At 36.5% G+C, this 26,906-nt stretch overlaps 1 protein-coding gene and 1 pseudogene across 1 annotated transcript in view; one reads left to right on the forward strand and one right to left on the reverse strand.

Moving 5' to 3' along the window:
* The window catches only part of NFATC3 (nuclear factor of activated T cells 3), a 129,007-nt gene that overhangs the window by 33,882 nt on the left and 68,219 nt on the right, over window positions 1-26,906 (reverse strand). Inside the window, exons 4-8 of the mRNA XM_063110126.1 lie at window positions 20,725-20,924; window positions 16,045-16,217; window positions 12,079-12,219; window positions 6,923-6,978; window positions 5,825-5,951 (exon numbers count right to left, since the gene is read on the reverse strand). Coding sequence (XP_062966196.1) covers window positions 5,825-5,951; window positions 6,923-6,978; window positions 12,079-12,219; window positions 16,045-16,217; window positions 20,725-20,924 — 697 coding nt within the window. The remainder of the gene's footprint in view (window positions 1-5,824; window positions 5,952-6,922; window positions 6,979-12,078; window positions 12,220-16,044; window positions 16,218-20,724; window positions 20,925-26,906) is intronic.
* LOC134389576 (UDP-GalNAc:beta-1,3-N-acetylgalactosaminyltransferase 1-like) lies at window positions 21,584-26,057 on the forward strand (annotated as a pseudogene).

Genomic DNA, 26,906 nt, shown 5'->3' on the forward strand with positions numbered 1-26,906 from the left:
AGCCTCTGAACCTAGCAACTGGTGAGGTCACCCCTAACAATGAGGCCAACAACCCCAAGGACTGAAAGAAAGGTTATCACCAATCTTCTTGTTGCTTCTGCCACAATGTTCATGTTCCTGACCCAGGCCTCCACCAAGTTACTGATTCTTGCTTAGGTGTTTCAAGTATAGTTCTCTGTGTCTACTGGCTCCTGACCTCTCTAATGTCTTCATGTACTTTCTTTTCTTCTGACTTTGGATGAACTAGAACTGTGCCCCTGAACCACTAGATTCTTTTTTCCCCTTCTATTTCGGCTCCTACTCTGGTCTCAGGGAGCCATAATGAATCCTATACCCAGAGTCACATTTCCTCATAAAGAGGGAGAATATCCAAGAGAGCCTACTCTTGTCCCTTAATTAATCCTGATGGAGGCAGTGGAGCCCTAGGTTACATGTGCACTAAAAAGGAGACATAGCAACTGAAACTACAGCATAACACCCACCTCTTTTGCATGATCCAATCCTTATTAACTATGTTCCTGATCCAGATCTGGATACCTATATTGAGAGTTCGGCTCTGCTAAATTGACTGTTATTTCCTCTCTGTCAAAACAAGTATTGCTTTTTTTGTCTATAAGGGGTTCAGACTCCAACCTGACCAAACTATAGAAGTCCTCACTGCTGGTCCATCCATGGTAATTTATTCTTGTTTGCACAGAAATATAATTGAAGGAATCTTACAATATCCAGAATGAGTTGAGTTTTAGAAACAGATTAACTCTATTTTTTGTGTATTATATATGCTCATTCTCAAATTTAGAATATTGAGGCATGAAGGAATCCATAAAGAAAAAAAAATCAACTAGTTTAGTGGTTTTCCACGGGTGGCCTCATGCTTACCTTCAATTAGTGGATGGGGAAGAGTAAGATCCAAAGAACAGAAGCTCTGGATTTCCTCTTCCAGTGCAAACAAAGCAGCTTAGCTAGCTCTCCTCCTTTTTTATATATTGACTTTTACATAAAGTTTTATATGGAGAGTAAAGCAATTTTTTTTTTCTTTTTTTGCGGCTGGCCAGTATCCAAACCCTTGACCTTAATGTTATAACACCACGTTCTAACCAAGTGAACTAAACAGCCATTCCAGCAAAGCAATTTAATATAAATGATTTGAAAACCATCACTTTAGTCTTATACTATCATTGAGTACTGTTTGTGGCATAGCTGAGAGCTGATCTCCTTACTCTAGAGCAGGCTTTCTTCCCCAATCAGAACCACAATCCAAAAGTCAGTGTGTCCAGTCAACTACTTAGAACACAGACTATATTTTCCCAGAGGCACAATGTCAGACATGAGAGTTTGGCTCTAATGCTGTCCCTACAAGCCCCATTATTTCAAAACTAGAACTGAGATGGTACCTCTGGTGCAAAAAACTTCTGCTGTGCTTCAGAGGGAGGTGCATTGCTTCAATTGGCTCCAGGGAAGCTCTGAAATTAGAGGCTGGGCAGAAGTTCAGGCAGCACCACTAGGGAAGGTTTCTGTGCTCTATTACCATCTGTGATTAGGGGAATTTATGAATCATACGCATATCCTGGAAACTATCTTCGTTTTATAAAGTAAACTGATTGCTAAACAAATAATGCTAAATATGATATCTAACTAAAAAAACCAAAAGAATCAGAAATTTGCACTTAATGATTATTCCTCCTTCAGACAATAAAATTGGTCAGATCCTATTGCAAGGGAGTTGCCAAAAAGGTAACAAATTGACAAATCCTTTTATAAAAACACATAACTTATGAATATCTAAAATTTTTAAAAGTGAAATTTAAAAAGGAATTGCTGTAAACATAAACAAAAGGTTAAATCTCTAATATAAAGAATTCATACAAATTAATAAAATAAACAAAATAACTCTAACATAACAAAGACTGTGTCATACAATAAAATACTGTGATAATGGGATATATATATTTGGTCTTCTTCCAGTCTCCTGACAAATCCTTAAACTCATCAAAGTGATAAATGTCTTTTTGTATACTAATGAGTTGATGGCTTGCAGCCCCTATGTAGCTTCAGGATGGGGACTGGTCATGCAAAAGACCAAGGCAGGATTAGAGGGTTAAGACTTTCAGTCCCAACCCCCAACCTCAGTAGAGAGGAGAGGGACTGAAGGTTAAATTGATCACCAATGATTTAATCAATTATGCCTCCATAAAAACCCAAAGGATGTTATCTCCAAGTAGTTAGTGTCAGAATAGAATTGAATTGGATAGCACCCAGCTGGAGTCCACTGCAGAATTGCTTGTTGCACAAGAAACCCCCACATATTTGGTGTCAGAAGAGTCCTGTGAAAGTGTAGTGGGAGAAACTGAAATGAGTGGTTTTTTTTCCACTCAAATACTAAGAAGCTATTGAAATTCTATAAAATTACCCACTGATGAAGACAAATAAAAGTTTCAGTTACAAGACTGTAATGGGATGGTCCCGTTTCCATTTGTAAGTTGTGTTTTATATATGGATCAATAGAATCTGGAAGGATAGAATGACAGTTCCAAGGTGGAAGATAATTTGGGTGTTTTAAAATATTCAACTTATCTTTTTTTAAAGAAAAATTTACAGTAATGTACTTGCTTTTATAAAAATTTTATTCAAAATTTCATTTTAGAAAAAAATTTAAAAAGCTAAATGCTACAGAGAAAAGATGCTAACCAACCAGAAAAAGGACTGTCCAAACACTCACGTGTGTCCATCCTTCCACTCATGTATGCCAATAGATTTGTATTCTGTCAACCACAAGGCCTGTGATGACAGCCACAGTCCAATCCAATGTTCTCTCTCCACTCTCGGGGTCCACTGGTTTCCACTCTCTTATGTGATGCCCTCTAGGATTCTGCCTTTACATTCTCCTCCCCATTCACGAGCTGATAACATCAAGGCAGCATATTCTCTCCTGTCTGCCTTTCAACTGCTACCATTATAAGATGGTAATCAAAACTTTATCTGCAATCCCAGAAGCCCTCTCTCTTCTTATTCAGGTTAAAGTCATATAGTCCCTCATCTCAATAGCATTTGATAATACCTTTAGACATTAGACAGTATGTCTTTGGTAACCTCGTTCTGGAGAAGCCCTACTATCTATATTTTACCACCTGCCCTAAAAAATCTGAGTGCTGCTTAAGAACGTTACACAGTAGGGCTAATTAGTATCTATAAATTCATGAATATCAACGTCAAAGGTGCTCTTTGATCAAGCCTAGAATCCTACTAGGCTTCTGTGGTGACCTTACTCTCCCTCTCTTTACAACTATTTTAAACCTTCTCCATGATCTTCAACCTGCCTAATCATCCACACTCCCCTCTGCTCACAACAGACCTTAATGTCATTCTTTGCAGAAAAAAACTGTAGCTATCATATGAAAACTCCTTAAACTCCATTACTAAATCTACAAACTTTCCTAATCTACATCCGTGTTATCCACCTTCTTCATCTTCCTTCCTGTTGCTTCTCCCATTCTAACCTCTACATTTTCAATTCTGTCCCCTCCAACCTTTATCAGAAACCTGATATTCTTTATCATCACTGATGCTCTCTCCTCTGAATGTTCAAAACACTCTTGCTGTTTGAATCAATTTTAACCTTCTTGAGCTTCCCCCATATAAATCTCACTTTCCAGTCACTAATTTGAGAGAAAACTAAAATGGTCACTGATACCTTATAAGAGACAGAAGAAATATGGGAAAAATTATTTTTGAAACACAAATCTGATCATATCCCCTTCCTCACTTCTTACAGTTTTTAATATTCCATGATCCTACCAACCACAAGGCCTTTGCCAATGCTGCTGCCTTTTATCTGAAATGTTTTTCCAAACTTTATCTAACATAGTAATTAACAGTATATACTCTTTTCAGACTGCCTGAGTTCAAATTCCACCTCTGCCACTTATTATCTTTGTGACCTCAGTTTATTCATTTGTAAAATGGGGAAAGCAATAGTACCTATCTTATAGGGTTACGGGAGGATAAATGAGTTACTTTGTGTAAACTACTTAGAAAAACACCTAGCACACGCTAAATGCTCCATATGTTTGCTAAATAAATAAACAAACCTGAAATATACTCTAGCAAAACAGGAGCACAGATTCTGGAGCCAGATGGCCTGTGTGTAAAATATGGCTCTAAGACTTATACACTGAGAGACCTTGGTCATAATACTTAACCATTCAGTTTCCACGTCTGAAAATAAGATAATAACAACCTACCTCATAGGTATATTATGAGGATTAAATGAGTTAATATAAAAATGGCTTAGAACAGTATTAAGAATGTAGTAAATGTTAAACAACTATAAACACTACTATTATTTTCCGGTTATCGACTCAAGTATCACTTCATCCTGGAAGTCTTTTCTCAACCTGTTAGCCTAAGCAAGGGTCCTTCTGTGCACCCACAGCATTGTGTGCCTTTCCTTCAGAGTCCTCACCTCATTTACTAATTACAAATTTATTAGTAATTTATTTATTTAGTGACTTATTAATTTCTATTTGTCCCACTAGACTATAATAAGTTCCATGCAAGAAAAGACTGAGATAGGTTTTGCCATCTAGTTGGAGTTCTCAAATACTTGTTGAATTAATGAATAAATAAATGGCTAACCAAAATCTTTAGTTTTCAAAAGATTTGTATTCTATTTGAAAATGATGTGAAATATTTCATTACTGAGTAATGTATTAACATTATCAAGTAATAATGATTTTCATATTTTGAAACATAAGTGGCCTCTAGAGACTTATGTTTCAAAGGGTCTTCAAAGAGTTCATAGAAAGATCTGTATTATCTTTTAATTCTATTTTTTTTTAAAAATTCTATTTTTCCATGAACTTTTTGAAGCACCCTCATATAAATGAAATATAAGTAGGCTTTAAAAGATATAAATGGCAAATGAATAACCATTAATAATAACCACTCTCTCAAATAAAAGTGTGTTCTTTTCATTTACTATAAACCACTTAAAAGTTTTTGCAAGACTAAGTTTTGGAGAGTAAGATTCATTATGATTTTTTTATTATTATATTCCCTAGTATGTAGCACAGTGCCTAGCACAGAGAAGTCCTCTATAAATATCTGTTCTCTAAGGATGTAACCATCAAGCATGAATTACTGCATATAATATTTATGTGTCACAACCAAGAACTGGAAAGTTACACTTTAATTGCTGCAAAAAGAGGTATAGATGCCTCCTTTGTTAAGGTATATCTATGAAATCAAAAACTCTGGCATCAACTTTATATTCCCCACAGTATGATACAGTTGCTGTTTGCCAAATGAAAATCCAAAAAGAGATTTTTCATCTGACTGGGAATTGAGATGAGGACACTGTGTGTAAGCACACTGCCTTTTTACAGTGCTCAGAGCAGAAGGGGAGTCTGTGAAACAGGAGCACACACGCACAAACATTTGACCTGTTGGTGATACTTCATGACTTCTGAAAAAAAGACTTCAAACCTACAACCCATCCTCTAAATTTCCTTACAATAAATCACTTCAAAATAACAGCTGATAGCACATTTAATATTTAAAGTCAACACAGGCTAGCCGGTTAGCTCAGTTGGTTAGAGAACAGTGTTAAAACACCAAGGTCAAGGGTTCAGAAGCCCGTACTGGCCAGCCACCAGGAAAAAAAAAATGTCAAAACTTCTTAGGCATATGTTGGTATTTTTACTGAGGTATTTCTATTGATTATAAGCATCCTCCCTTAAACATTCTAATACAGGAATTATTAAATAACTTTTTATTCAGTATGAAAGAAACTTCTACAATAAACCATCACAACAACTCCTCATACCTGGTGTGTAAGTAAAACGTTGAGACTGGCTTTTTTTCCTCTTCCCATTGCAAAGATAAAAGTGCACCTGCACTGCAGCTGTAACTGCTGGGTTATGATATGGAGGAACTTCAAGGACAATGTGGGCCTAAGGAGCATGGAAAGCAAGATTGTGTTACACTCAGAACTAAAAATGAAATGCACCTGCTGAACTCAGTGCAACTCATGAGTCTGAACCACAAGGCTCCCCCATCATAGATAATTATGCACATCAACTGGTCATGCAAGTCACCTGGAGACTTACTATATGGCTATATCAGTCTTGACAGAGACAAACCCTTTAATCATTAAGGAAGAAATTGCTTTTTACCCACCCAACTGGGTTACTAGTTGTAGCAGAAATCAAAACAGTCTGTAGTGAGATACTTTGCTGTACTGAATATTACATTATTATATATCTTAACAGGAAGGTTTGGTTTGTAACCATGTTTAATATTTCCCAAGTTGTATTTAGTTTACATTTATCTTAAATTTTATATTCAAAATATTCTAAACTGGCAGTATACAAAATATGTATCCATATCAAAAATAATTTCACACAAGCAGGGTGAAAACTTTTAGCCCCAAACCAAATGCAATCCTCAACCTAATTGCTCCAGGTCTTTGGAAAACACTGCCCTACCCCAGAGAAGATTCTGTCTCCATTTCAACTAGGAGGAAGGGACCATAGCTTTCAGTGTGGAATCCTGGAAGGCTTAATAAAGTAGCTGAGGAGTTAGAAATAGAGTGTTAAAAGACACAAATCTGATTCGGCCCATGGCTCACTCGGGAGAGTGTGGTGCTGATAACACCAAGGCCACGGGTTCGGATCCCTATATAGGGATGGCTGGTTAGCTCACTGGCTGAGCGTGGTGCTGACAGCACCAAGTCAGGGGCTGAGATCCCCTTACCAGTCATCTTTTAAAAAAAATAATAATAATAAAAATAAAAATAAAAATTCTAATTTACTTTTCTATCACTATATATATAAGACTCCTCACTTATACCATAAAGCAGCATTATTTAATTTTCTCATTAAGTTTCTTAAATATTTCTTAAGAATAAAGGCAAATTTCTTACCCCTTGACATTTTTCCCTGATTATTTTCCCTTCTACTTCCCATTGAGGTCGTCCATCTATTGAAATAAATAATTCACAGTTAAAAGCAATTCAAGTCAGAAACCACAAAACAAAATCTAATGTATGCAGTATTACAAATTTATTGGCAAAGAGAATCTTTTTCTCACTGACTTCCTCTATGAAAATAAAATGTGTACCCATGGTGGAAAAAATAGGGAGATAGATCTTGGGCTGCCCAGGTTAGAAGACCCCACAGAGTTCACTCTGTCCATCTATCCAAGTGATGTTTGAAAGCCCTCTAAGGGCACCCCCACCAAGTGGTGGCTAACTTAGGCCTGTGTACCTCAAGTGATGGGAAACTCACTCCCTCACCAGGTAACCCATTTCATCTTTGAACAATAATTGCAGCTAGAAAGCTCCTCATGACACACAGTATTTTAGCCTTCCTGGTCACTCTTTGAACATCCTCCTCCAGTGTGACCATCTTCCTCCAAATGCACCAGGCCCAGGACTGAATAGCCCAGATGAGAAATGACCAAGCACGGAAGAGAGTGACTTAGGCTCTTGCCATCCTATTTGGAGATGCTATGTCTTTACTAATGAAAGCTCTCTTGGCAGCTGCAACATGCTGACTCTCACACTAAGTGTGTAGCCAACAAGTGTTCCTCAGTCTATCACATTTCCTACTGTCAAGTTCCCACATGTGCATTTATGCAACTGGGAGTTTCCCCCCAACCCTTGTAATATTAACTTCTCCCAGTAGGGAGACTTATTTTGTTGGATCACTTGACTTGTCAAGATTTTTTTTAGATATTCATAGTCTAAAAATATTTGCTAGGCTTTCCACATTTGTGTCACCTAAAGATTTGGCCAGAACATTTTCTGTCTCTTCATTCCAAGTGAACTATTCACTTGGAGAGAGCTCCACCTGCTACTAAAGCTCTCACTCCAAACTGATGTGCAGCTATTCCAAAGCATTTTGTGTCACAGGCATTCATCCAGTGACTAAGATATACAAGTATCTTCACAGCTACCATGACTTCTTCATCTGGTCTGTGAAGATATCAGGAGAGATTTCATCAAATGCCTTCCACATTGTGACTATCATTTTCCAATCCAGTAACTAGACAATGGCCACCTCTGCTACAAAATAGACACTACAGAAAAATGCTATGCCTAATTAGAATTACAGCTCAGTTAAGCAATCACTTGCTGGATCCCTATGTGCCAGACACTTCGGGTTACTGAGATAATTCAGACAGGATACCCTGCGTTCAGTCTGTGGATAAAAGGCAAACACAAACAGTTCATTATAGTGAAATGTGGTGGGTACAGTAATAAATAAAGGTGCACTCTGGATGCACCAAGAGTACAGAGGTCAGGGTCCTTAACCTAATGCTGGGGTGAAAGAATGAGACAAGGAAGGCTTCCTGGAGGAGCTCTTGAACTGAGACTTAAAAGACAAAGTGAATCTCATGATGTAGGAGAAGGGTAATCTACACAGAAGAGAGAGCATGAGCAAAGGCCACATGGCAAGAAACCCCATATAGAGAAGAGTAAAGCAGCTGTGTTGGTGGAGTATAAAGCATGAGGCAAACAGCAGTATGAAATGAGGTTGGAAAGACAGGCAGCAGATTATGGCCTGAATACCACCTTAAGGAGCCTGGAAAATAAAGGGGATCAGTGAAGGTGCTTTTAGAATGGGAGTTACATGTTCATAACTGCAATCTCATCCAATAACTGCCACTGTTTAACATAATTCATTTTGAACCAAAAGCTCTTAAATATGAAGCTCTGGGTTAAATAAAATAAATTCTATAATGAAACAGCCTTATACATACATATTAATTGTATTCAGGCAAAAATGAATTTTTACATTGGAAAGGAAAAGACAGCTCTGAGACACTCTCTCTTCCTTATGCTCTTTGTTCACCTAAAATGTGACCTCTACAGCAAGATATTCCTTAACCAATTGATATAAACAGTTCACTATTCAGTCTCTATCACTTTACCCCTCTTACTTCATAGAGATTTTATCTGGAATTATCTTGTTCACTTATTTGTTTATAAATTTATTGTTTGCTTCTCCACTAAAATGTAAACTCTAGCAGAGCAGTTAACACCAAGGTTTTATTCACCATTATATTCTCCATGCCTAGACTACTGTCTTAAGTCACAGAAGACTGCTCCATAAATAATTGAACTGATAAATTGTGAAACAGAATGGATATTTCTTGAAGACAAGCAGTACCGGTCGGGGGGGGGGGGGGCTGGAGGGAAGTGAATTTTAACTGTCTTCTTCCTTAAGACAGACAGCCACAGTTTCCAGCTCAAGAGAATGTCCTGATGTTATTAATAAGCTAGGGAACCCAGTTGAGATAAACTGCTTTGTGAAGTCAGACATGTTTTCATATTTTAAGTACTCATGTAGCAGTGTTCAGTGGGTACAGTTTAAAGGGCAAGTTAGAAGTTTAAGAGAAACAATGAAGCTATAATGAAAGATTTGGGAGATAATGAAATTTCCCAGAAAGAAGGAATAAAATGAAAAGAAAGCTGAATTTAGAACCTTAGAAAACACCTATATTTAAAAGTCAGAAAAAATTGATAAAAAGACAAATGGGAATAAAGATGTCTGAGAACCAAATAAGTACAATTACACAAAGCCAAGGGAAAAAAGAGTCAAGAAAAAGAGTAGGTTTCTGGCTCTCAAGTGGATTTTTAGAAGGTTATGATTTCAATGGAGTGAAAGACAAAAGATTAAAGAGTAAGTAGCAGGTAAATGGAAGAGAAATGGAGCAGCACCTTAAGAGGATGACAGAGTCAAGGCAAAGGAAATGTTTAGAATGAGAAGACTCAAACATAATTATACTCCGAGAAAAAGGATTCAGTTGGGAAAAGGTACTGAAATTACAAGGGAGAAACTTAAGTTTAAACAGAGTCGATACTGTGAAGGGAAAAAAAAATACTTCAGTTTTAAAAAGATGAAAGGATGAAAACTAGTAAGATATGCATTTAAATTAAGACAAAGAATGTAATAAACCAAAAAAGGTGAAAAACAAGAAAAATATAGAATTTAGTGAAACAAAACAAACACACAACTAAAAGGATTGATCATTTTAAGAACTCTGGAAAGACTGGTTAAGAAACCAGAAATGGCACAACTGAATAACAGCAAGAATAAAAAAAGGGAAAGAGGATATAACTAAAGATGCAGAAAGAGAATACTGTAAAGCAAATTAATGTCAATAAATTTGAAAACTTAGGCAAAATGAATAAAATCCTGGAAAAATATAAATGAACAAAACTACCTCAAGAAAAAATAAATTTCATTGATCCTATAACCATGAATAGAATTATATCAGACATTAACAGTTTCCCACAATGACAGCCCCCAGGTCCAGAAGGTTTTGAGGGTAAGCTCTGTCACATGTACAAAGAAAGGTGAGACTACCCAACACAGACACTTTCAAAGAGTGGAAACAGATGGGGCACCTCCCCAACTCATTATGATATCCAGAATATATAAAGAATTCTTATAAGTCAATAAGAAAATGAAAAATAATCCAATGGAAAAAATGTGCAAAGATATGAACAAGTATTGCACACACACAAAAAAGAAACATAAAAACCTCAACAGATACCAGGGAAATTCAAACCAAAGTTCAAGATACCATTTTACCCCTATCAGATTAACAAAATTTAAGTATTATGACATTCTTGCCTATGTCTATCAGGTGATAAGAACCAGAATATCCACAGCAGCATTGTTAGCTACTGTTCAGCAGTGCCAAAAACTGGACACAGCCCAAATATCCAGTAAGAGAAAAGATAATAAATTGCAGTACATTCATACAGTGAAAAACTATATAGTAGTGAAAGCAAAACATCTTCAGTTACATGGATCAATGTGGATCAATCTTTAACATTAATGTTGATCTCTGAAAAAAGCAATTTCAGAATTATACATGCAATATTATATAAAATCCAATAGTAGAGAAAAAAACTACACAAATAAAACTATGAAGAAAAACAAGGGTTGATTCAGGCAAGAAATCCATTTGGGAAGGGGCACCAAGAAGCTTTCAAAGGTAAATGTTGTATTTTCTAAACCGACTAGGAGGTATAAGTATTTATTATACTATTCTTAAAAAAATGGTTTCTCACAATTTTTTAAATATTTTTTAAAAATGAGAGTGAATAACTGATGAAAAATATTTTAAATATGCTCAAGAAGGGATAAAATAAACACCTTGATAAACAGAATTCTTCTTTTTTTAAAATTGAGATATACTCAATACTATACTACATACAATATTATAATATACTGCATACTATACTACTAATACACCTAACCTACTGAACATCACAGCTTAGCCTTGCCTACCTTAAATATGCTCAGAAAACTTACACTAGCCTATAGTTGGGCAAAATCACCTAATACAAAGCCTATTTTATAATAAAGTGTTAAATATCTCGTGTTAATCACTGTACTGAAAGTGAAAAACAGAATGGTTGTATGTGTACTCAGAATACAGTTTCTACTGAATGAGTATCACTTTTGCACCTTTGTAAAGTCAATAAATTGTTAAGGGGAACCATCCTAAGTCATGGATGGTCGTATTAGTACTTCATTAACTTTTATGGCCAAATAATATCCCATTGTATGAATATACCATATTTTGTTTATCCATTCATCAGCTGGTGAGCATTTGGGCTGTTTCCATTTTTTGGCTATTATGAATAAAATTGCTATAAACATTTGTGTTTAATTTTTTGTGTGGACATATGTTTTCAATTCTCTTGCATATGTACCTAGGAGTAGAATTGCTGGGAGAATTCTTCTACTTTTAAGACACTCTTAAAGAGAATTTAACATTTATATGAAAAAAAAATTTTTTGTTTTCTGGTGCCTGGCTGGTACAGGGATGTGAACCCTTGACATAGGTGTTATCAGCAACACACTCTATGTGAGCTAACCAGCCAGCCAATAGGAAAATTTAATAAATATCTGGTTTACAATAACACCTAGTACATAAATGATATCTGTAGCTTTAGGAAAACTTTTGTGATTAATGTTACTGAAACATTTAAGTAATTTATTTCACCTTTTTGTCCCTTAGTTTGAAGTCAATCAATTTATATCTTATATTATTTACCTTGTCCTTTTTCAAGAAAAATGATTTTGGATTCTGGAAGAAAATTAGATCCAGTCACAATCATTTCTTGACCTCCATTTACAGAACAACTGTTGATACTGTACTTCTCGATATGAGGAAGTTCTTGAGCAGACCGCTGGGCTTTTTTTTTTTTTTTTAAAGAGTGGAGAAGAAACAAAATATTAGTTTAAAACCTTTTGTACATAAATGACAAACTCAAGCTACAAATTGAAAATAAAGAGAAGCTAATTTGGGGATTAATTCATTCAGGCTTTTAAAAGTCAAGACAGTAACAATACCCACTAATGATACCCACTAAAAGAACTAAGTTGTTTAGAAAACAAAATAGATATATTAGATTTATGTGATTTCTAAATTATTTTCTTAGACTACAACTGTAAAGAAATTAATAAAGATAAATTAATTAACGTTTTGCCCTTCACATTGATGACAACATATTTACCTCATCTGCTTTTCTTTATAGCTTAAATCTCAATATATTTCTTCCATATAACTATCTGTTAAAATTTGTAAACCTAATATAATTTCAAAAAGCACACAAGTCGAAAGATGTGTACTTACATTGCACACAACTGAGAAAAGACAAGTTTCTAAAGAACTACTATAGGACAAACATGAAGTAATCCCAGGGTACACAAAATATAATCTAATTTTTCTTAATGCATGTAGTCATTATTTAAATTATCAACTTTATAAACAGTGACCTTGATGCCACCCTTTTCTGATTCTAACTGGTTCCAAGTTGCTGTATTTTCTAGAGATCCTATTTGTGGCTTTTCATTCTTTTTTTAATTGCTTGGGTTTCAAGCTGTAGATTATACATCTCTTTTTTTTTTAAATGACCAGTAAGGGGATCTCAACCCTTGGCTTGGTGTTGTCAGCACCACGCTCAGCCAGTGAGCCAACTGGCTATCCCTATATAGGACCAAAACCTGTGGCCTTGGTGTTATCAGCACCGCACTCTCCCAAGTGAGCCATGGGCCAGCCCTACACATCTCTTTTGATTGCTTAGGTTCTCTAAGGATTTCTGCTTGCTAGATGCCTACTCAGGTTTCTCTCTGGATTAAAACAAAGTGCTGACTATATGCTCTTCTTCACATTTGGAAAACAGATCTACCTTTAGTCCTACTACATGGGTGGAAAACTGGTATTTCTGAAATCAACTGTATTTTGCTTGGCTAGCATAGCATTTTAAAGAAATTTAAACCTAAATGCCTTTAGGAAGGCATGCACTTCCAGTTCACTATGGCCCCTGTCTCTCCCAACTATTTAATACCAAGCCACAAAAAGTGCATGAATTGGGACTACTGCCCCACTCCAAGAGAGCTCCTGTCTCTCCCAACTATTTAATACCAAGCCACAAAAAGTGCATGAATTGGGACTACTGCCCCACTCCAAGAGAGCTCCTGTCTCTCCCAACTATTTAATACCAAGCCACAAAAAGTGCATGAATTGGGACTACTGCCCCACTCCAAGAGAACACTAAAATAGACTCTTTTATAGGGGATGGGTCTGGGACTTAGGATCAACTGCCACTTGGGATGTATCAAGGACCAACCTAGATCTCAGAAAATATTCATGTCTCCACTACTCTAAATGGCTCACAGAGAAGGGGCATGAAAACAAACACTGATTGCCCTAGGAAACAGACCAATTCAAGTTTTAGATATTTGTGGTAGAATATACCTGTGATGGCCAGTTTCTAAGTAACAGCAAAAATGTGCTCAACAGATGGCACAGCCACACTAAAAAATTATGCGTGTGTTAAAAATAGTATTTTTGAAGAATATTTAACAATATGTGAAAATATCTATGATATAAGGGCTGGGCCATGGCTCACTCCGGAGAGTGCGGTGCTGATCCAAGGCCACGGGTTTGGATCCTATATAGGGATGACCGGTTCGCTCATTGGCTGAGTATGGTGCTGACAACACCAAGCCAAGGGTTGAGATCCCCTTACTGGTCATCTTTAAAAAAAAAAAACAAAAAAAAAACTATAATATATAATAAATGAAAATATAAAACTTTGTCAGTACCATGGTCACAGGTTCGGATCCCCATACCAGCCAGCCACCAAAAACAAAACAAAACAAACAAAAAAAAAAACCCCCACTTTATCGGGTAGCCCAATCAAAAAATATTGTGTATATGTGTATATATGAGGGTACTTTAAAAAGTTCATGGAGGGCCGAGCCGTGGCGCACTCGGTGGCGTGCTGCGCTGGCAGCGCGGCGGCGCTCCCGCCGCGGGTTCGGATCCTATGTAGGAATGGCCGGTGCACTCACTGGCTGAGTGCCCGTCACGAAAAAGACAAAAAAAAAAAAAAAAAAAAAAAGTTCATGGAAAAATGGAATGAAAAGATAATACAAATCTTTCCATAAACATTTTGAAGACACACCCACAAAAAAGAAAATTAAAAAAAGGTTAATAGTGACTATCTCTGGGTAGTGATATTACAAAAGATTTTAATACTACTGCTTGTACCATTCTACAGTTTCTATATTCTCAATAATAATCCCATATTAATTTTATAAATGAAAAAGAAAAAAAATTAAAAATCATTTTAGAGTAACTTCACCTCAAAAACAAAAACTACTATGTAAACTTAAATTATTTAAATTACTTTGCTTAAGAGCCGAACCCGTGGCACACTCGGGAGAGTGCGGTGCTGGGAGCGCAGCGGCACTCCCGCCGCAGGTTGGGATCCTATATAGGGATGGCCGGTGCGCTCACTGGCTGAGCGCGGTGCGGATGACACCAAGCCAAGGGTTGCAATCCCCTTACCGGTCACATAAAAGACAAAAAAATAAAATAAAAAAAAATAAATTACTTTGCTTAAAAATATAGAGACATTTATGCTTATATGGGCATAGAACACTCTGGAGTGGGATAATTAAGAAGCTAGCAATGTTAGCTGTTTATAAGAAGGGGAAATTTGCTTTGTACTCTATACTCTTTTCTTTTTGAATTTTGTACCATGTACCTATATTACCTATTAAAAATTAATGTAGAAATTAGTTCTATAGTGAATTATATTACCATAGATTTACTCAGTGATTCCCACAGTCAATTAGAAAATGATAATGTATTGCTCCAATTCAGGAAATAGCAAAAGGAGGTATGGAAAGGTTATACAATAGGTATGATGACAAATTACGAATATATGTGGTTAACAGAAATAAAATGGTATAATCAACAGAGTACTTAGGAAACCTGTGTTCTAGGCACAGCTCTGTCACCAACAAGCAAAAAACCTTGGATGAGTATTTGAGATACCTGTGCCTCAGTTTCCTCCTATGCAAAATTAAAGTATGGATTTAGAAAATTCTAAGTCTTTGCCCTAAAGAGCTAGTTCAGTATTTCAGTCATACCAGCTAACCTCCCCATTTACAGTTCTCCAGTGCTTGAGTAGATATCTAGGGCCTTTGCTCATATCTTGCCTTTGTAAAAAAAAAAAAAGGAAAAAAATTCACTTTCTCAGTTGTTGTAAATAATTTTACAGTCAAAAAACCATAAAAATCCTGTGAGTCTTATTTAGCTAAAGGGTCAGCTTGCAGAGACAAGCATCTTCCAACATAAAGGATGACATTTTAATGAAACAAAGATGACCAAGGGATACTTAAAAACATCAAAATCATAGCTTCACGATTTGGTCCTCAGATGCCATCAAGCCCACCTTCCTCATTTACAGATGAGAAAACTGTGGTCTAGAGTACAGTCACATGGCTACCTGAAGTCAAACTATTGTGAGAAGCCAAGTTCTAACTTTAAGATGGTGCTCTTCCCACCTAAACATGTTAGCTTATTTCCATATAAGAAAACCAAACCAGCAACCCAGACTCTATGCCTCAGTTTATATTTCTGATGTACACAATACATTATAAGCAAAACAGAAAATAAACTATTATAAACAAAATCTTAAAACAGCACCACAAGCTCACTTACAGCACTCAACAGGTATAGAAGCTATCTGCAGAGAAAGGACTTTTCCATTGGGCTGTGGGATGTGTACACGAAACACAAGTCGTACTCTAGTATTCTTTCTGCCAATATCAGTTTCTCCCTTTCGAAGTTCTATATCTGAATTGCGGAGTTTCAAAATACCTGCACAGTCAATACTAGGGAGAAAAATACAAAAATGTTATTTGCTTACTGATGGTCAGTGTTATAACTCAACTACACAGTATTGTTAATTTGTCAAGGAAGAACTACCCAAAATCAGGTCCAAAAAGAAAGGGATATATGACTGTTATTCTCTGCTATTTCAATTATAGGATTAAAAATGATTTTGGATGATAAAAGTGCAATAGTAAGTATGGTAGATTGTCTGCAAAGATGGCTATCAATAATTCCTCTCATATTCACATACCTCTCTTCCTGCAATGAGAGGTGGAGTACCTATGACTCCTCTTCTTGAGAGCTGGTCTATGACTTGCTTTGACAAATAGAGTGTGGCCAAGTGATGCTATGCAAGTTATAAGCCTAACACTGAGGAAGCCTTGTAACTTCTACTTTTGCTCTCTTGGAGCCTTGAGTTATCATGTAAGAAGTCCAACTAACATGGTAGAACGGCCCAGACAATTCCCAGCCACTCCAGCTACCCTAACCATACTGAATGTTCAACCCCAGCTGAGCTCTCACTGAATCCAGGTACATGAGTTAACCCAGCTGACACCATGTGAATGGACCAGTTGAGCCCAGTCAACCCAAAGAATCATGAAAAATAATAGAGTCATTACTTTAAGCCACTAAATTCTAGGGTGGTTTGTTATACAGAATTGGATAACTGAAGCAAAATAAAAAGACTCTTTAATTCTATACATGTAAGTCGGTCAGAAAAGATTCATTTGCAGGACTTCAAATAAGTCATCAGTAGTATATTAGACATTCACAGTGACGTGTTTATCAATAAGAACATTCCATCAGGCTAAGATTCTTGCATTTCTAAGGAATGCACATATAAGATTAAAGTTCTGCATTTAAGTCTAATGTTTTGTCATCTTCAAAATTTATACTAAGTATGACTGATTAACAACATACTAGCATCGTAGAAAACAACAGTAACTACAGTAACACATCTTTGTTTTTCACACTTTGGAAGAATAAAACAAGTGGGTAACTAATGATCAAACTCTACCTTTTTTTTTTTTTTTTTGACTCACCCAGATTATCCAAAACATTCTAGTTAATTAAAAAGTTTACTTGCTCTGAGACATTCCCTATCATCCATCTTTTTACTATATCTACCAATAGTTCCAACTCTGATGCTTATTGTACAGAGGCTGTGTAAGTCACTTTGAAGGACAATATATCACAGAACTAAATATCAAAATAAGAACCAGTAAAGCACAAGAAAGAATCCCAAAAGAAATTTTTAAGCCCCTCAAATATTTTCATCTTCAGAAAGACAAAGGAGAAGAAAAATTTTAAAAAGGAAACAATTTTGAAAATAAACACTTGCCATTTATGGATAACAAACTGTATTTAACTAATATTAAACAATTGAGCTTTGGCTCAAAGCAGTATTTATCAAATTGTATCAAATTAGCGATTATTCAAGTTAACATGACAACATGGTCTTTAGGGGGAAATATCAGATATCACCCATTTTACTGAGTATTAAGCAAAGGTATTTTGGCAGAGAGCTAAGTTTCTAATAGAAGATTTGGAATAAAAGTCCTAGAAATGACAGTCTTAAAACTGTAAGAAATGAAAAAAAACAAAAAGGCAAACAAGCACAAACGAACAAAAAAACCTCATATGCAGCAATGAAAATAAATATTAAATTCTGTTTAAAACTATAACTATTTTAGATCAGGGTGTAACACTGCCACATTCCTATTCATCCAGTTTTAAGAATAGGGAGGAGTTACAAGTAGGTAGGGTGTCCTATATTTAAAATACCTTGGACTGGCTGGTTAGCTCATTCAGTAGAGGTGTGGTGCTAATACCAAGGTCAAGGGTTCGGATCCCCTTACCAGCCAACTAACTGCCCATGAAAAAAAAAAAAAAGAATGAATGAATGTTAAAGTATCTTACAGAGTGGCTTTGTGGCTTATGAGTTAGTGTACCAGTCTTAAACAAAGACTCTTTACATCCAATCGAGACTTAGGGCTTGAAATAACCAAGCCTGTGGATTAGCAGACAAAAGCAGGGGAATAGCTACCAATCTTTCCACCATCTTACTGCCTTTAGAGAACAATAAAGCCAAAATTTAATACATACTAAGGCTCACTAAGGCATAAATTATTTTGAACAATGGTCTTATCTATCACCTGGGAATTTTATATCTACCACTGTCTGAAACTATATTACATTCAATCACTGTAATATACTTACATTCAATGAGATACTAGAGTACTAGCTTATCCTAATAATTAGTGCGTGGGTAAAACAGGCTCATTCAGCATTAGCAGCCCTGTTATCTACAGTATATCAAAAAGGTTTCTTTCTTAGGTTTGGGTAATTTCCTAGTTGCCCCTTACTCAACTCTTTCTCAAGCACACACAATGCTGCCAACAAGCCTTGGGTCCTACAGAACTCCTGTTCCCCAGTCTACTAGCGCACAGCAGATAGGACAGCCAGAGAAGCTTCAGGTGTGTCTGTGTTGCAGGGTGGGGTAAGGAAACTAGCTGCTTATTACTAGTCCCAACAGTAATCGTGTCCTTTCTGGTCTGATCCAGGTAGGCAACATATGCCATGTCTGATTGAGAAAGGAACACAAATCATGACTACCTCCTCTGTTCCATATGCTAGCAAATGGGAGATGGAGGAGGCAGGTAAGTTCAGATCTTACTGCTCTGATTTTTTCACAGTATTAGGGATGTGAGCCTTTCCCAATTGTTTTAGAATCTTTTACAAAAACTCCTGCATTCTTTTGTCTTTAATATATTGATTTACATATTATTTTCAAAAGGATATAAGGCATTTTACAATATAAGCACAAATAAGGCCAAGAAAAGACAAATAGAAAGGAAATAAATATACCTGAAATCTAGGGTTATTCGAATTATTATAATTATTATAATAGAGCTTGACCATGAACTTCCTGGAAGCCAAGCAAAAAATAAATGTGATAAAGTTTTTACAGGTCTCTTGAGGCAATTCATATTTTATTATAGTAGAATCATATCATCAGTTTCTTATGTCCTTGGGGGTATATTCAGTTTATCTAAAAAGTTATTTAAATAAAGTTTAAAAGAAGAGATTTTTTCAGATCATTGAAATTTGATTTTTTTATAGGACTGTTCTTAAAAAAGCCTGGATGGATGTTACTGCCACTTTAAGAAAGATCTATATTGTAGTTTGAAGTAGCTTCTGTAACAAAACTCAGTCTAAGTTTCACACACTTAGTTGTGGCAGATTAACAGTTGACTACTCAATATCCTTTCTTCTCTTCTTAGTAACAGGCCCCTATACTGTTAGAGGTAGCAATGTCCTCAGGTAAAAAAACATATCCAAGTTTTCCTTATATACAAGAATACCTCAAAAAGTTCACGGTAAGATTCCACATTATCTTTCAATTCTATTTTTCCACAAAATTTTTGAAGTACCCTATATAAGGATAATCAATGAGATGTAGTAGGGGTGTAGAGGTGTTGGGTAGGTTTTTGGAAAAAGCTCTTTAAAGAGTTCTGACTCAGATGGAAATTCCCTTTCACTCTTACTCTCACCCTTTCTCCTTATTCCTCCTAGGAATATGGTTGTGATGGCTAGAGCTCCAGCAGTCATTTTGGATCATGAGGGAATCCTGAGGATGAAAATCATGTGCTAAAGATAGCAGAGAAGGAAAAAACAGAAGCAGCTTGGGACCCTGATGATTTATGGAGCCACTGGGCTAGCCCTAAAATGTCTATCTGTATATTTCTTTTATGTGATAAAAAAAAAAACAAAAAAACACCAAGCCTCTCTAACCATTTAAGCCAATGCATTTCAGGTTTCTGTTACAGGCAAACATATATAATCCTAATTAATCCACTTGAACAAAACTCTATTGCATTCTCATTCAGAAGTTGGCTACCTCACTTTATTTGGAAATGGGTCAAACAGGATGCCTGCAGGTAAAGTCAAAAGTTTTCCTTAAGGAAACTTAATCATAACTGTTCTATAAATGTTTATTTATTGTCTGCCCTCATGGATGTGAGCTACTTGATTAAAGTCCATATATATCTATATAATTTTATTTTTATTTTTATTTTTTTTAAAGATGACTGGTAAGGGGATCTTAACCCTTAACTTGGTGTTGTCAGCACCACGCTCTCCCAAGTGAGCAAACCGGCCATCCCTGTATAGGGATCCGAACCCATGGCCTTGGTGTTATCAGCACCACACTCTCCCAAGTGAGCCACAGGCCAGCCCAAAGTCCATATATTTTTATCCCTATAGCCTAGGATGATGCTTGGTTGGTATCATATAGGTTATATAAACTTGGCTGAACTGAATTTTCTTTCAGGAAATATGCAACCATCCTTAGCAAATATACTACAATTATTTACATAATGTCATTTAGGTAATTTAGAGTAAAGAATATTTTATATTTATACTAAAAAAAGAAATGTAAGTTTTTCTCTGAAGTTGTTTTAGGAAAAGAAAGAACTGCCCATTTGGGGGTATGTTTCAAGATACCTGGCTGACATATTGTTTTCAGGAAGAAGTGGAATTTCCAGAACTTTGGTGCTGGCAATTATTAATTCTTGACTTGCAGTAGCAACTGTCTTTCCAGTGATTCGATGCACCTGGTAAAACGCATGAGGTCGTAAATATCGATCATCTGCTGTTCCAATAAACATCTGTAGATTTATTGGTTTCTCGCTATAGCCCAGGAGCTAATTAGGAAGAAGAAACACAGAAAAAAAAAAAAAAAAAAAAAGAAACACAGAAAGGCACAATTTATTATCCATGCATTTTACAATAAGCTTACAACAGTAAGTCTATTATATCTCTATCATATACTGTCAATATATAAAATGTTACTTCAAAAAAGACAACCAAAAAAAGCAGTGAACAGCCCTCCAAATTTCCAAAGTGGTTCAAGAGTTATAAAACATTGCAACATGTTACACAAAGGGATGCAAAATTTTTTTGGATAATATCTGGATCAACAAAAATTTTGCAAAGCCTTCTGGTAGAGAACACTAAAGAAATGCTGATTCTGTACTCTGGGCAATATTAACCATTTAGACCAGACCTAATGACTTGTGTGTTTGGGAAGGTCCTCTAACAAGCCGTTAAAATCAGAGGCACTCTTTTAGTACAGTCTGAAAAACTCTATTGTATACATTGCCAAGTTAGAATTTCAACTGACTTAATAAGCTGGGCTACCTGACTTTCCTTGATACACATCATTATAACAGAGGTAAAGATGACTATACAGGATGACTTGGGGGATAATCATAAGGTACTGGAGACAAAAACAGTGACCACAGGAGAGGAGGCAATTAAAAGAAACAGAGACTGAAAAAATTTATAAATAGCATTCAGGGAGATGCCGGTGGCTCAGCAGAACTTATCTGACTCATCTTCAGACAGGTAACAACTATAAACTAGAACAAATTTAAAGAATGACTTGAAAACATGGAAAGCTACCAAAAGTAAGCAGATACTGGAGGCAAGTTGATGCGTATAAGAAGGAAATAACAAAAGGTGTGCTTCCTGTTTTTGTGGGTTTTAACCTGAGGAAAAGTCACAGTCCATGACTTGTAGAGTGGTTGAAACCTCCCCCCCCACCACCAAAAAAACAACCCTGCAGGCTGAATTCAGGGCTCTAAAGAACCAAGGGCAGAGTCTGGCACAACCACAGCCTCTGGAAGGTGCAAGGGAAATCCCAGAATAAAAAAACAGGCAGAGAGGGGGAGGTCCCAACTATACAAATAAACTGTGCCCAAACCTTTGGCTGGCCTATGAACCATGCTCAAACAGGACAGACCCCAAGCATAACAAGGACTAAAATAATTGAAATGAGATTTTAACCACCATCAACCACAGGGAGACAGGTTTTCCAGGCTGACTCCAAACAAGTGCAGTGTCTGCTTAAACAAAAACAAACTCAACATTCTTGGGTGAATGTGTGTGTGTACTGTTGAGTTACAGGAGTTCTTTACATATTCTTTAATGTTAATCCTTTGCCAAGATATATGACCTACAAATATTTCCCCCATTCTGTAGACTGTCTTTTCATGTTCTTGGTAGTGTACTTTGATAGGCAAAAGTTCTTAATTTTGATGAAGTCTGATTTATCTATTTTTTTCTTTTGTTGCCTGTGCTTTGGGTGTCATATCCACGAAAACTTTGTCAAATCTAATAAAGACAATTTCCCTCAATGTTTTTTTCTAAGAGTTTTATAGTATTAGCTTTTAAATTTAGGTATTTGATCCATTTTTAGTTAATTTTTATATACAAGCGTGCTTCAAAAAATTCATAGAAAAATGGAATTAAAAGATAATATGAATTTTTCCATGAACTTTTTGAAGACTCCTCATATGGTGTAAGGTAAGGGTCCAATTTCATTATTTTGCATGTGGATATCCAGTTTTCCCTGCACCATTTGTTGAGAAGACTATCCTTTCCCTACTGAATGGTCTTGGCACCCTTGCTGAAAATCATTTGACCTTATATGTGAGGGTTTATTTCTGGGCTTTCTATTCTATCCCACTGGTCTGTCTTTATGTCAGTACCATACTGTTTTACTCACTGTAGCTTTATAGAAAGTTTCAAAACTGAGAAGTGTAAATCTTCCAATTTTCTTTTTTTTTTTTTTCAGGACTGTTTTGGCTATTTGGAGCCCCATGCAATTCCATATGAATTTGAGAATCTGTTCTTCCATTTCCACAAAAAAGGCTGTTTAAATTTTGATAAGTATTGTATTGAATCTATAGATCACTTTGGAGTACTGACAGCTTAGTAATGTTAGGTCTTCCTATCCATGAACACAGGATGTCTTTCAAGTTATATAGATCATCTTTAATTTCTTTCAGAAATGTTTTATAGTTTTCAGCATACAAGTCTTATTCCTCCTTGGTTACATTTATTTCTAAGTATTTAATTATTTTAGATGCTATTACACATGGAATTGCTTTCTTAGTTTCCTCTTTGGATTGTTCATTGCTGGTATATAGAAGCACAACTGATTTGTGTGTGCCAAAACTATCCTTAAACTTTGTTAAACTTGTTTATTAGTTCTAGCAACTTGTAGATTATCTGGGATTTTCCAGGTATAGAATCGTTTCATCTCTGAATAGAGATAGTTTTATCTCTTCCTTTCCAATTTGGATGCCTATTTATTTATTTATTTATTTATTTATTTATTTATTTTTATTGCTCTGGCTAGGACTTTTAGCACAATGTTGAATAGCAGTGGTGAAAGCATGCATCCTTGTCTTGTTCCTGATCTTAGGGGGAAAGCTTTCAGTCTAACACCATTAAGTATGATGTTACCTAGAGGTTTTTCATAAATGCCCTTGATCACGTTAAGGAAGTTCCCTTCTATTTCTAGTTTGCAGTTTTGTTTTTTTAAATCATAAAAGGCTGTTGAATTTCGTCAAATGCTTTTCTGTGTCAACTAAGATGACCATCTGGGGTTTTTTCGTCATTTTACTAATGTGGTGTATACATCAATTGATTTTCATATGTTGAACCACCCTTGCAATCATGAGGTAAGTCCCACTTGGTCATGGTGTGTAATTGTTGGATTCGGTCAGCTAGTATTTTGTTGAGGATTTTTAGATCCATATTCATCAGAGATATTGGTTTACAGTTTTCTTTTCTTGTATCTTTGTCCCCATAATTATCCCTGACTTTTAAGAAAATTTTCATGGCCTTACTAAAATTCCATCTCTTCACATATGGAGCCCACCTTTTCTATGAGGTAATTTAGCATTTTTATCTTGGTTATTCTAAAGTCTTTGACAACTCCAACATCTAATCTAACCCATCTCTGGCTCTGCTACCACTGACTGGTTTTCTCTATTTATTTTTTACATTTAAAAAAATTTTGCAGGGTGGAGGGGGCTGCTGGCCAGTACAGGGATCCAAACCCTTGACCTTGGTGTTATCAGCACCACGTTCTAACCAAGTGAGCTAATGTTTTTTCATTTTAATGTGGATCACATTTAGGTGTATACATGTGTAGGGATGGTAAATTGTTTATTGTATACTACACATTTTGTGTTAAAAACAAAAAAACTTTAGAGACAGAAGCAGAAAATATACACCTCCAGAAAGGGGTATGTTATTTCTTTTGTCAGGTCACAGTTCTTAAGCTGTATCTGAACTTTACTGAAGTTTTAGTCTGATATAGTACCACACTGGCTTCAAAGGCCTTGAGGGTAGAGTAAATCTTTCTCTTCAGAAGGGCATGGAATCTGAGCACTGGCCAGGTTCCAGAGATCTTGCCTATGCTTCCTGCTAAGTCTCCAGCCCTTGAAACTGTTGAAAGACCTTCCACTGATATACCACCTGGCTGCTTGATTTTTTAGTCTATGAAGTGTTCTCTTTGCTCTTCAGTCCCGCTGTTTAATTTCTGAGCCTCAGGATATCTTTCGACTACAGTGCTTGGAATGCAAGGTGTTGGCAAGGATCAAAAGGGCGCGCCCAGGCGTGTGGCTGCAGGGAGTCTGCATGTGTACACGGGGCGGGAGCACTGGTCGCCTGAGTCAGAGCTGAGTGTGCTACATGGGGAGAGTGCCTGCATTTAGGAGGTGGCTGCTTTGTACCTACCAAGCTACTACTAAGGGAGAAAGCAAACCTGGGTGTTTTAATTAAAGCACAGAATAAGTAAACAAAACACTTCAGCTAGTGCTTTAATCTCATTTTAAGTGCTACAGGCATGTGTCTTATAAGCAGTACTTGACAGAATTTTAGGCTAGTCTGAGAGTCTATTGTTTTTTAGTAGGAATTTCAAGCTTTATTATTTTTTTTGGGGGGGGGGGTAGTATGAGGATCAAAACCTCAAGCATTATTTTTGACATCTATATATTGCTTAATGTTCAACTGGTGAAACTGAAGGTCTTTCAGTCAGAAGGAATAAATGAAGAACCTGTGGCTCATATGCTTCTGAGGTGCTGTGGATGGCCCTGGCTCTCGACTGCCCTTCCCAGAAGGGTGTCACTAAAATCCCTCAAATGGAGCCTCCTGCTGCTGTCACTCCTGAGTTTCCTTGAGATGTAGTACCTCAGCCTTCTCCCCACTATGATGTGATAGTGGACACACTACAGTGTAAACTGGATGTACTTCTATGAGTGTGAGCCAATTTACAGACAAGACTTTTGCTTCACACTTCAAAAGTATTCCAACTGTTCCCATCAAAACCCATTTCTCGTCATCCTAGTGACCTCGCAACCCTCAGATGTGAAAAACCAGACAGGCCATTAGAGTTACTTGGGGTGAAAAAAAGTTTTTAGTGGGGATATGAGGTTCTTACATTTTTCTTATTAGGCCAGCAGGCTGAAAGAAAAGACAAAATGTTAGCATTCTCCTTAGAGGATGACAACCTTCTTTATGGTGACATAATACAAGATTTTTTAGACAAGTAAAATAACCTGACCTTGAAAACCTTTATGGCATTTGGGTAGGTAACTGAGTTTTGCCCCAATGCTAAGTATGTCATGAAGACAAACACTGATGTTTTCATCAATACTGGCAACTTAGTGAAGTATCTTTTAAACTTAAGCCAGTCAGAGAAGTATTTCTACAGGTTATCCTCTAATAATTATTCCTATAAAGGATTTTACCAAAAAAACCCATATTTCATACCAGGAGTATCCTTTCGAGGTGTTCCCTCCTGCAATGGGTTGGGCTATGTAATGTCCAGAGATTTGGTTCCAAGGATCTATGAAATGATAGGTTGTGTAAAACCCATTAAGTTTGAAGATGTTTATGTTGGGATCTGTTTGAATTTATTGAAAATGGACTTTCATTATCCCTTCCCCCTCAAAAAAGGATATCTCTTTCAGCTCTGTTAGCCCACCTTGGGTCTTCTGAGAGTGCCCTGTAGAGACTTCCTTCAGCACTCCTGATAATACTCCAGTCTTTTGTAAATGACAGCCTAGACTGCTTCAAAGTGTTTCTGCCCCTAGGAGGTAAAAGTATGGGGGTGGGTTTCTCAGTTCTCCTGCCATGCCTCCTCTTCTTTGGGATGGTAGCTTCCTTGCACCTGGTGGAGTCTGACAAGCTTCAGAGAGATCTCTTTCAGCAATCCTCATTCCTACTTTTGGCCCCAAATGCCATTGTGAGAACAGATTTACTCTGTTGCTGCTTTAATCCATCAAACCATCAAGGAAGCAACATGACAATGTAGGTTGGTTAAAATCCATCTTCCAGCAAGCGTGGTGAGGGAGGTGTCCAGCTCTTCAGAGCAGTAGTGGTAAAGTTTCTGGCACCTAGTCCCAAGCATTGTCAGCACAAGTTGTGGTCATGAGTTATAGTGCCAGTGGTATTTTTACTACAGCAGTACTAGTAGGGTGACTGGATACTGTCCTAGGCCATGTAGCTTCCAGGCTTGAGATTTTATGAGCTACTAATAACCTTTAAGAACATTTATCTTCTGTTTTTATACTATGGTTTATAAAGTATCCTGATAAATGATGTCAAATAGAGAGGACCTAGTACAATGTCCAGCAAATGGTTAGTGTTGAACAACTGTTAGCTATTCGTCTCCATCCATGATTCTAAGTATGGAATCTATTTGGAGAAATTCAACAGCGTTTCAAACACGTAAAAGGAGTTTTATTCCATTTTGTGGTCCTTCAGTTAAATGTTTTACTCCCTTGTTTGCCCATCCCTTGTTTTACAGTGGAGTTTGTAACCAGGAA

The sequence above is a fragment of the Cynocephalus volans genome, chromosome 10, assembly GCF_027409185.1.
Source record: "Cynocephalus volans isolate mCynVol1 chromosome 10, mCynVol1.pri, whole genome shotgun sequence".
NCBI lineage: Eukaryota > Metazoa > Chordata > Mammalia > Dermoptera > Cynocephalidae > Cynocephalus > Cynocephalus volans.